The sequence below is a fragment of the Ananas comosus genome, linkage group 11 (assembly GCF_001540865.1).
Source record: "Ananas comosus cultivar F153 linkage group 11, ASM154086v1, whole genome shotgun sequence".
NCBI lineage: Eukaryota > Viridiplantae > Streptophyta > Magnoliopsida > Poales > Bromeliaceae > Ananas > Ananas comosus.
In genome coordinates this window covers 870,071-883,051 of record NC_033631.1, presented here as the reverse complement: position 1 = coordinate 883,051, position 12,981 = coordinate 870,071, and the positions used below count along the sequence as shown (strand labels likewise).

General features: G+C 36.8%; 1 protein-coding gene across 1 annotated transcript; it reads left to right on the top strand.

The window, feature by feature from the left end:
• On the top strand, positions 2,786–11,313 carry LOC109717532 (two pore potassium channel c-like). Its single transcript, XM_020243375.1, is given in 4 exon segments — positions 2,786–2,824; positions 3,209–3,996; positions 3,998–4,381; positions 10,881–11,313. Coding segments are annotated over 4 exon segments (1,362 nt in total). The 3' UTR covers positions 11,032–11,313.

Here is a 12,981-nt window from a genome sequence, read left to right as displayed (position 1 = left end):
CTCTTTTAATGGCGTAAAGATATCCAAATCAATTGAATTTTTGTTAGAAAATTCTTTAAACTATTTAAAACAAGATCTATACTTTTGATCTTGATTACAAGATTCCTATCATCATTTTTTAAAGAATATTTATTTTTAGCCGTTGATTTTTGTGTCCACTCGATGAATAAAAGAACAATATCGAAAATGTATGAAATTGGATTTCTAAATACTTCAAGTGGCATAGATCATGTTTAACGATACCGATCATCGATTTGAAGTCTCCAGCATCGAAAATAAATGGGTGGCAACGGAGCCCGTTTGCTACCGATAGTATTCTAGCTCAACTCATTATATATTATATAATAGGAGTTGGACTAGGCTATTATTAGTAGCAAAATCCTATTGTTGCTACCAGTTTTTTAGCCTTTGGATCAGCTCTTTTTATTATTTCTAACCATTGGATTAAATACTATAACCGAGTGGGGACCACTCAACCCTAGGGGGACCACTCAACTCTAACCGACTAATATCATCCCGACCCTACAATTTTTCATCCAAGGGTTAAAAACTTGATAACAAAAAGAGCGTTTTACTATTAATAGTATTCTGGCCTAATTCATATAATAGCATATTATATAATATACTGTTGCTCTCTCACTCGGTCCACACATTGCTCTCTTACTCGGTCCACGAGGTTCCACACGTACGTCACCGCGTGGACCGCGTACGTCACCGCGTGGACCGCGTGCGAACGACTCCATGAGCCGCAAATTCTTTTCCTGAGAATTTTCGTTTTTCGTTGGATAACAGCCAAAAATAAAAAAATTTAATTTTTTTAAATTGGTAAACATTATTTTTACGAAAAATATTATTTTACATCGAATTAAACAAGTGAAAAAAAATAATTTTTATATTACAAAATACTTTTCATCATCGTTTTTGGTCAAACTAAACATACTCTAATTCAATTTACTCTTTGAGTGCTAGTTACTAGTCTTCTCTACGATCCTATTTAAATTGTTTACAACTGAGTCTATCTAAATATTATAATTAACACACTAAAAATTTGCTCTTTGAGTGCTACTAGATAGGGGTGTTAACGAGTCGAACACGAGTAAGCTGATACCGGCTCGTATTCGATTTTGATCTAAAATAAATAGATTATATTATATATATATATATATATATATATATATATATATATATATATAAAATTTATAAATCGTACCTATTAGACTTTGATCTAATGATTGAAAATTTACATAAAAATGAGTCTTTTTATAATTAAGTTGGAATTTTAATATGTTTTCTAAAAATTATAATAATCAAATATATTATATATATATTATTGTTTATATATTATAATAATAATATAAATTAAATAAATTATATAAATATAAAATATATGTTAGGAGCCGAACACAGAGCAGCTGACTCCGTCGCGTTCGCTTGTTTATGAACGAGCTGAAAAATTCAGTCGTGGTTCGACTCGTTTACTAAACGCGCGATCCATCTCGAGCTCATTTCGAGCCTAACACGAGCTAGCTCGTAACAGCGAGCTGTATTGCCATCTTTACTATTAGCCTTATTCTACAACCTATTTGAGTCGCATCTAAAAAATAATAAACATACTAATTTTATCATTCCCTTTTGTCAATTTAGAGCCAAAATAATTATTCCAATTTTAAAACTATAATAAGATATATAAATATTATATATATATTATATATTATATATAATATATAATAATATATAATGGAATAAATTTCATCAATACCCTTCTAAGAGATAGGAATTTCATAAATGCCCCTATAAATTACAAAATATCAGCAATACCCCTCTATAAAACAAAAATATTCACAAATACCCTTAAGATTAACATTCCGTTAAAAAGTCATCTAATATTCTGTAAATACCCATTTTACCCTTATTAATTACTAATTTAACTAAGTGTAATAATTTAAGATTAATTACATGATCAAGATCAATTCTTAACCTTTCAATCACATAATAATTCAACATTCTTTTTAAAATTTTACAATTAAATATCTATAGTCTATTAAGTGTAATAATTAAATCTTGTTATAATTTTTCGCATGTAAATTATATATAGTTGTAATGCAATATTCCATTGTAATATTCAATATTAATTTCAAGATTTAATTTTTTTGAATTTTATTTAAATAACTCACATAAGTCATACAAAAAATGTTTTGATATAAATTTTTTTTGATATTAGTATTTTTCATATGACCCAATCAAGCAACAGTTTTTTAATTACACATTTATTGTCAACAAAAAAATAACATTGTACGAAGACCCGCTCACCCATTAGTCCACTTTGGCATGGCCCTAGCTTTGAATAATATATATATATTATTAATTGAGCTCCTATATTTTTAAAAGTATCAAGTTATTAGTGGTTGTAGATTTGTGTCCATTGGATTAAGAGATGTGCGGTTAGATGATGTTTCCACATATTTTATCTACCAATAATTAGTACTAAAAATATTATTTTTAAAATTTGAAGGGTATTTATGAAATTATTTCTTTATTAGTTGCTGTCAAAAGAACACCCCAACCGAAGGTAAATTAGTCATTTTATAACCTAATCATAACGTCCGTTAGAAAAAAGGGTATTTGTGATAATTTTTTACATTTGAAGGGGTATATATGATATTTTCAATTTTATAGGGGTATTTACGATATTTAGATATTTAAGAGGGGTAGTGGTGAAATTGCCCCTATATATATATATATTTTATGTTGTAAACTTAGCATTTCTACTCCGTTTTATTTAGCAATGATTCAGGAACTGAACCATAATATTCAAAACTGTCATGTAGTATCATACAAAACTACCCGTACATCGTTACGTAACATAACTCCCCACTTGCCCCTGAAACCCTCACAAGTCTCCAAAGATTAAACACACACATTCCAACAAATTCATCATCACAAACTCTCCTCTCCCTCTTCCTCTGCCTCTTCTCCCTCCTCTTCAAAGTCCACCTTTCTCTCTCTCGCCTTCATTCTCCTCCACAAATTACATCAACTGTCCTCCAATTTTCTATCCTGTCCCCATTGCTCCACTTTCTAGTACAAAAAGTGAGTTACAGTTACACAACGCAACATCTCTGACAAACTAAAGACGCAACATCTCTGACAAAAACTAAAGCGACAAAAGTGATGTTTCTAGCATCAGAATATTATTATTATTATTAAGGTACTCAAAAATTCAAGATTCAAAAGTCACGCACCTTTTCTTCCTCTTCCTCTTCCTCCTCCTTCCCATAATGGAAACCACAACAACAACAACAACATCAGAGCCTCTCCTCTCTGCCCTCTTCCCGAAGATGACGAGCTGACTGTCCCTCCCCCCTTCTCCCCTCCCTCCCCTTCCCCTTCCTTCAAAGAACGCATCATCTTCGGCCCTTCCCCTCCCCCTCCTGCAGCCGCCGCCATCATCACTTCGGCCGGAGATCTCGAATCCCCTCCTCTTCCCTCCACCGCCGCTGCCGCCTCCGACAGCGATCTCCAATTATGGCTCTCCGACCCCTTCCTCTCCTCCAGACAGCACAAGTCGAGCCTCCACCGCTGCCGCACCGCCCCTGCCATATCCCCCATCGACGGCGGCCACAATTCAGATTCGCAATCAAGCTCTCAATCCGACCACGGTCCCAAGGACCCGTCCTTGGTCCGCAACGCGTGCCTGCTGCTCTTCGGCTACCTCGCCTTCGGCGTCGTCGTCTACGCCGTCTGCCCGTCCAGCTTCTCCGGGCAGTCCACCCACCCCGTCGTCGACGCCTTCTACTTCTGCATCGTGACGATGTGCACCATCGGCTACGGCGACATCACGCCGGCCACGCCGCTCGCGAAGCTCTTCTCGATCACGTTCGTCATCGTCGGCTTCGGCTTCGTCGACATCCTCCTCACGATCATGGTCGGCTACGTGCTCGACCTGCAGGAGTCGCTCCTCACCGCCGCCGCCCGGGACCGGGGGCGGGGACGTGAACTACCTGATCGACGTCAAGAAGGGGCGCGTCCGGATCCGGACCAAGGTCGCGCTCGCGCTCGGCGTCGTCGTGCTCTGCGTCGGGGTCGGCGCCGCCGTGCTGCGCTTCGTCGAGCGCCTCGGCTGGCTCGACGCGTTCTACCTGGCCGTCATGTCGGTCACCACCGTCGGCTACGGCGACCGCGCCTTCCGCACGCTGCCCGGCCGGCTGTTCGCCTCCGTCTGGCTGCTCGTGTCCACGCTCGCCGTCGCCCGCGCCTTCCTCTACCTCGCCGAGGCCAGGATCGACAAGCGCCACCGCATGATCGCCAAGTGGGTGCTCTGCAGGGACATGACCGTCTCCGAGTTCCTCGCTGCCGATATCGACCACAACGGCTTCGTCACGTAAGCCCCCCCCTTCCCCCACTTCTTCAATCCATATGCAACTGCTCTATGACTATGAATGTGATTGTGCAATAGTAAATTCGAGATGCCCCAATAGTCTCACGATGGAAAAATGATTCTAATTAATGATGCCTCACACGCTAATAATAATAATTGAGATTAAGCATTTTGGGCTTTTGGTTTGGGTCTAACGAGTTATTGTTACTAGCTGGTCAGGTCGTTACAATTGGTATCAAAACCGAATACCGGCCGGAAGTATGAGAGCTAAGTGTTATGCATTATATCTTAAATGCATTAGTACGATATACTCGACATGTTGTTTCTTATCTCTGTTTTTTGGTAGGATCTTAAATGCATGAGTACTATATACTCGACATGTTGTTTCTTATCTATGTTTTTTGGTGGGATCTTAACTGCATGAGTGTGATCTACTCGACATGTTGTTTCTTATCTCTGCTTTTAGGTAGGACTGCAAAAATTATATCTTAAACGAATGAGTGCGATATGCTCTACTTGTTGTTTCTTATCTCTGTTTTTCAGTAGGACTGTAGAAATTATATCTTAAACGAATTAGTATGATATACTCGACATGTTGTTTCTTATCTCTATTTTTAGGTAGGACCGCAGAAATTATATTTTAAAGGAATGAGTGCAATCTGCTCGACATGTTGTTTCTTATCTCTGTTTTTAGGTAGGACTGTAAAAATTATATCTTAAACGAATGAGTGCGATTTGCTCGACATGTTGTTTCTTACAGAAACAAGCAAAATATTTTCCCATCGCAATTCCAAATGAAGCCTATATAGTGGCCAAGATAGAGCTATTGAATTATGTTTACTCGACTTTTAGCCGTTTTAGGGTAATGCAAACCGAGGAAAGAAGATGAAAATGAAAGGAGAAGGAAAAAAGGGGTGTACATCCGAGTGGAAAGTTGATTTGGAGTTATTAGGTCAATTGAGGTCTTTGGTTAGTTAATACTTCTAATAGAAAGAGAGATGAATATTGGTAAAGCTTAGCCATGTAGAATTTGTAGTCGACAAGGTAAAGCAGAGTGTTGATTTCATGTTAAATGGACCAGAGGAATCATATGGTATGGGAATCGGATTTGGAGCAACACAAAGAGGAGCATATGTCCAAGTGAAAGAATCATTATTCGTATTCAATTTTTTAGTTCATTTTGTATCACAACTGCATCGGATTTGACAAAAAGGGAGTAGAGAAGGATGTGAAGGAGAGGGTAAATAAGAGGTGAGTCGAGGATTTATGTTATTGTGAGCTTTACTGTATGAAATATAATTCAGATAGGATGAAAATGTAATTAAGAGGATGGCATCTTATATTTGGGATTTGTATAAACGTAATATATATAAAGCTTTGAGCGGGGTAAGTTTTGTTGTTTTCAATGTAATTGCTAAATCTGATTAGATTAAATATGCCAGGTTAACTGTTTATTTGTAAACTAGTTTAAGATTGATTTACGAATGAAAATTAAGCTAAAATTATAGCTAAGCGGACAGAGTCTTACATTTTGTGTTATAGCTGGTGGACAGGCCATTAGAGTATGAGCGTGCTTCATTTGGTGGAATATTGCAGATTTAGAATTAATTAGAAGCATGATCTCACTTGGATAATCTATGCGGACTTAAACATTATAGATGATATGTGATGTATTGTTAAAACAAAGAAACAACCATAGTATGCTAAGACAGAAAGGATCGAGGACAGGTGGCATTGGTGGACGCTTCTTTTGTATGTCTTTCTTACCAAATTTCTTCCTCATTTATTTGATGGAACTAACAGCCCTGCTGTAGTTCTTCATCCTTGCTATCGTTGGGAAAGGGGAGGGGAGGGTTTAAGCAAAGTATCCATGCTAGTACTATATAGCATACACTTAGCATTTTTCCCCTTTTAGCATGGTATAAAACACATAAATGTGGATCTAATTTCTTTCTATATGACATGCCGTGCCAATTCTGGAACATTTTTCTATATGGTGAATCACTCGGTAATAAGAAAGATTTACCTTGCTTGGATGTCTGTTATACTTTTTTTGGACAAACCCGGTAACAATTACTGCCAAAAGATATGAAGACTGATGAATTAAGCATTGTTGTGTAGCAGAAAATATGAGAGAAGCTCCTTCGCTGCGTATTCACTTGAATTGCTGTTAATTAGATGGTCGAGATAGGTGTCTACAGTTGGTAGAAATGATAACAATAAACATTCATATCGGACAAAAGTAAGCTTCATATCCAAAGTGGACACATTGCAGAAAATTGTTTAAGATGGTTCTGGAAGGAGTGTCTCTATCACCTAGAAGCTTCCTCCAATGGGAGGGGCAGGTCAAAATTCACATCAAAGGAATTATTGAGGAGACCTGATAGCAATTGGTGATGACACAAATCTTATCCAAAAAAATTGACTGTGACTAAATTTTTGCTGTTACTTTCTATGATAAATTATATTTATTAGCTTTAACTTTGTGTTTTGACATGTCTTCTGTAACACGCCCGTCTTGACTGGCCTTGTTGTTATTGCCGGCATGGACCCACATGGCTCAGTTATCATGAAACGTTTGGCCTGATCTACTGGTACCTGCTGTGCCAATTAGCATGGCAATACTTGGTTAGAAATGTAGTTTAGTTAAAATGCATTTTTGAGACCTCCGGCTGTTGTCATCTAAGAAATATTCACCAACTGTTTCAGGGAGGTCAAGTTTTCACTTTCTAGGTTATGATTTTGGTGAGCACAAAGTAATAGCAGACTTAAGAGGAGTGATCGGTACTTTTGGTTGTATTATTAGTTTTTTTTGGCTTTGCTTTTGTTTGTATCTCATTTCGGTCATCTTATTGGAGAATGTATATCCCTTGAGTATTGTCAAAAATATCCCTGTTGGAAGGTACTTGAACATGCAATCCAATGATAAAAGTGTTCAAACAAGAAAAAGATTAGAAAGATTCCTTCAAGTGAGGGGAGTGGCTAGTAAAAAGTCCTTTTCATGATTATAGTGATTAGATGTTGAAAAAGCAGAAGTTTATTGGAAGTCTTCAAGGAATCCTATGACGAAAAAATGAGAAAGGTTCCTGCAAATGAAAGAGTCTTGCAGTGTCTTTTGTGTCCGTGGCAATTAGATGTGAAAAATGCAGAAGTGGTTACTTCACTGCTTGATTGCTTCCAAAGTTTTTTTTTTTTTTTTTTTGAGAGAGATAGGTAGCACGCTGCCCGCTTCGTTTATTTCATTTAGAAATAAACTTAGTTGAAAATGTGAATCAATTAGGATTCGAACTTGGGACCTCGAGTACCAATCACCAAGACTTTTGCCACTTGCGCTAGGGATGGCTGGTGATTGCTTCGAAAGTTAAAGATAAGGGATGGTGGCACTCTAGACTACAGGAGGATGACTTTGTTAAAATGGGATGTGAGGAATGTTATAAAAGTGCACTGCCTGCATTCTTACCTGACTTGAAAATACTTAATTTATTTTCTGGCCTCGAGTGTTTACTATGGATTTATTTTTCATGGTTCCAATTGGTCATCATCATTGTATTGCGCAGCTGCAGCATGGTGCTGACACTCGGAATTGTCAGTCACAGCGCAGGCCATGTATGAAGGCCCTTTTATGTGTTGGCATGCATTGGCAGGACACTATCAGCATAGTCAATGTATCCGTCGTGCTAGCTGAGACAACAATCCTAAAAAAAAAATTAAAAAATAAAAAAAAATTATGATTGCAAATAATAGAATAATTTGATGCAAATAGTTGAAATATGGAAACTTCGCAAGAATGCAACGTGCACTGTATTTGAATGTTTTGCATGCAATTTTTCTTTTGACAGAAGTTCTGAATGTATGTTCCTCTTGGTATGATAAAGTACTTAAGGAAACTCTAAATGTTGCGAAAAACTTAGTGTCTACGATTTCCTAGTTCAAGTGTATGATCATTACCGCTAGATGAGTAGAAACTATGTGAAGGACATTGATCATGTAAGTATTTTATGATTAAATTTGGATACTGGTAGGTGGTTGCAAGAGAGATACTTTATTTTTGCTAAGGTTTTTTCATCAAAATATAGTGATAGTTCCCTAAACTCCGCCTGCTTGCAGTGACCTCATAAATCCTTTGAAATCTTTCCAGAATAGAAGCTATCGTGCCTAATCCTGTTTGGGGTTTTCATACATTGTATCAAGTTATATTTCGATCTTCTTTCTTCTCCCTGGATTGTTGAAAATCATCCCAAAAGTGAAGATGTATGCTTGAATCTAATCTTGAACGGATTCATCATATCCTGACCATATTTGTGTCATGAATGGCTTCCTAGCAAATGAGCTGAGCTTGAGCCTTGTTCAGCTTGCTTGTGTCCAGCTAGACTGCTCAACTAAGATTGGAAATACTAAAAGGTAAAAAAAAATTGTTGGAATGTTGCATTATGATATTGCAATCATATATTATATAATTCCTCATTGAGACCACAGCCAAACATAGCGCACCTAAGATATACTTCCATATGTAATAGGTACTACAGTTTGCAGATTAGTCTCATAGTTCTCATTCCCCGAAGTTTCCTGATGCCATTCAATCACTTCTTATTTGCTAACATAGTTTTGTTAAGACCTCTTTAGCTTGCTTTTCAAAGAGAATCAAAACCTTCCATATGATGTAAGGAAGGGATTAGTGCAATGCATGGTTTAATTGGTGATGGAAATGAGGAAATTGTGATATGTCAAATAACCTGTTTTAGGAAAAAGTTAATTGAAGTCAATCGACTATATAGTTGCCCTTAGGAAACAAGCTGTGACATTATTATGTAGTAAGGACTAATTTTAAACCGATTTGTTGTTGGCATATGTTGGCATTTTGCTTGCATATGTTTTATATTAACCTTAAGTGAACTTCTTTGGTTGATGGGAGAACTCCTTTTTCTGTCCCACTGAAATTCGTCCGTTAGAATATTATGCTTTGCTTCTATTAGATGATGTTGTTATGCTCGGCTAACCACCGTAAAGTAATTTATTTCAGCCGACCTACTAACATCTACTTCTATGTAATGCACCATCATTTTTCGTTTCTTTTAAAATTAATCCACATATCTTTGGCTCTTCATTGAGAAAGTGTCTAATGGATATTAATGTCCTTTGCCACAGTATGGGACAGTGGTAGTTGCGCCAACGAACATTTTGTTGAGTTCCATGGTTGATGTAGGCGTATGGCAAAACAGTTGAGATCTCCGATCTGAATGGTAGTTGGTTTTTCTTATCTTTCCTTTTGAGGAGAAGCTGATAGACTTGAATGCTAAGCAGTTAGCGAAGCTTAAATGTAGAAAAGGAGAAAACAGAAGACTGGCGTAGTCTCTGCTCCTACAAAGCTAGAGCCTAGAGGTGAATAAGGAAGAAACGAGGACAAATTGTTCTGCATTTGATTCAGTAACACTTTGCGATGCATAGTTATATGAAATGCATTTACAATTTCTAGTAATGAATCTTTAATTTTGAAATTTAATTGGGAAAATTGAGCTGAGAGGCCTTTGGTGGCGCAGTTGATTTCTATTTCTTGCATTATGCTTTCTGTGTGTATCAACTCTGAAATTGTTTGTTATGATCTGCAAGGTGTAAATTGGTCTCTCTCAGTACCAATAGATTGGTTCTTCTGAGCTTTGGATCAAAACAAACAATGCCGTTCCTTTCTTTTGCGGTTGCTAATTGCTCATTCTTATACTGTTCGCTTCTCAATTTAAATGAGCCGTGTAACGTCTTAAAAACCGTCCTGGTTAGGGAACATTGCTTGTATTTTCAAGAGTTCAATTGCATAAATCTCATATATGGGAGGTACATATATATATATGTATGCATTTTTTTGGCAGCGTCACGCCGTCACCAATTTGACGACAGTTTAATGTGAAACTAGTATGTCCAGAGAACATCCAATTTAATCTATGGGCATATGAGAAACTTCTCTTGTGATTGTTGTAACCTATCAGATTAATTCTAGTCCATTGCAAAGTCATCATAATCATATTCAAGATAACACATTCTACCTACGACGCGATTTATTATATTATAATAAAACGACTAAGAGACCACACAATTACCAATTACCAACCAATTACCGTATACTCGTCGAGTAACTAAAGAGAGATGCTGAACAAGATGTTCATTGACATCTTTACAGGCTTATGCAGTTATAGACATCTTTTTCATTACCGAGTCCTGCAATTTGAGCTACTTTAGTGCTATCTAGCTTTTGCAGGCAGAGTCATTTCAGTTTATTGAACATCAATTGCCATGACTGTCAGCACGGTGACTCCAGTGGCCAATCGGCTCAGTAGCGTGCATGGCGGATAAATCATGATATATAAAGTGCAGTGATCCACTTTAGTTTGTTCCTGATGCTGTAGTTTTTTATTCATTTCTGTATTTGTAACTTATTTTGCTTTGAATTTGCTCTCTATTTCTTCGGCTCGTCGCTAATTAAAATATCCATCTGTTTACACTTCACCTGCAGTAAATCAGAGTTTGTTATATACAAGCTCAAGGAGATGGGAAAGGTTTCCGAGAAGGACATCAGGCCGATCTGCGACCATTTCGATCGACTGGACAGCGGAAATTGCGGAAAAATCACTCTCTCCGATTTGCTCTCGAGTCATCATCACTAAGCATCTCGAGGGAATCGTGATTCAGACATCATTAAAGCCACGATTGCGGCGTCGCCCTCGGTGGGGAGGGTTTGAGCAAGTTATAATACCCAAAATATGTTTTTTTTCTCTCAAGGGTCCAATGAGGACACTAGTTTTTGAATTGCTTCCTTTTGGACTATGTTGTGGTTTTTTGTTAATATAGATGCACTTGTAAATAGAAAAAAGAAATGGTCTCTTAGTTGTAGCTTGTTGAATCTACATGAGCATTCTTTATTAATTCATTGGTGATTCTTTTGGATCCATGCATGCAGTTTCCTTGTTCCAGATATTTACTTCAAAGAGATTTTTTTTTTTTTTTTGAAGAGAGAGAAAGAGTGTAATAAATAAGTGTGCCTTTAATTCAAAAAAAAAATCGGTTTTTTTTTTTTTTTTTCTTCGAGGTCAGGGGTTTGATTTTCTGTGGGTGTGTGGATGTCATTGATATTGAAAAATGAGGATTCAGCCTTTGTCCTAATTCGCAAAATAAAAGTCAATAAAAAATTAAAATTAAAATCTCAGAATTAGATCTGTTTTCTACTATTCAAAGGTCCTACATATCAATAATTAATAAATTTTGATTAACATTTTTTTAACAAATTAAATAATAATCTTTATATGCAGTGGTTCAAATTTATCTATTTTAAATTTTTTTAAATACTAATCATCGAATGAATATCTGGTGCAGTCCATGAAGTATACATGGGATTGTTAATTCCGCTCACAGTTCGCGAGTCATCTCGTGTTTTAATCGAAATTGGCTTAAGCTCGTTATATTATTAAACGAGCCAATTACAAACTTATGTTTTCAAATTGAAAAATAAACAGCCGAACAAAAACTGACCCCAATTTACCCACATTTGGCTCGATATAACTCAAAAATAAATAAATAAATAATGTGCATAAATATTAGTTTTATATTGATAGGTAGCAACTCTGAATACTAGTTTAAGCTTTTGCTTGTTCGTTAGCATGATTTTTAAATAATAAGTAACTCTAAGAAATAAGAATAATAACAAGCATCAATAATAAACTAATAATAACACTATTTATAGCTAGTATTAGTATTTTTTTTGAAGTTCAATTCAGGCTCATTTAGTAATTTAGCATATATTAACTTTAAATTTTTTAAAAAATTATGTGTTAATATTAAATAATAATTAAATAATTAGAGTTATTAATTATAATTATCTTAAATTAATAATTTTTAATATAAACTTAATTATAATTATATATATATATTATTTTTAATAGTTAAAAATAGTAAAATTAAATAAAAATATTCTGATAAAATTAAATGAATCGGACTGAACCGATGCTAACCCCTAAGCTTCGATACACATACATACATCTAGGGATGCAAATAGAACAGATTTGGAAGTAGAAGGTGTTCTCCACTTCTCACTCCGTTGTTTGTCGAGTTAGGGTGAATTAATTTTAATCCTATTTTTTTGGACGAATTCGAAGCGGACTATACTTATCTATATTTTCGATTCTCACTTACTGCCCTATTTGCGGTTGATCGGGCGCGGGAGATCCACCAACCCGGATCCGTTTAGATGCCCACTTACACGGTTACACCACAGTTTTCTCCCTATAAAAGGGACATAAACGCCATTTTTGCAAATTCACGGGGTTAATTTCGGTAGTTAACCCAATTTTCGAAATCACGGAACCACCAACAAAAACCCACCCTTCTTCCCACGCAAAATGGGCGACAATAAGAAACCCCTCCTCTCCTCCACTCCTCCTCCCCCCACCACCACCCCCTCCTCCTCCTCCTCCTCCTCCCTTTACCCCTCCCTCGACATGGCCGATCTCGTCGAGAACCTCTTCCCAGACACCCACCGAAACCCTAACCCTAACCCTAACCCCGACCCTAGCCCCGTCGAGGAAACCCTTCTCCGCGTCCCCGGCGCGATCCTCCACCTC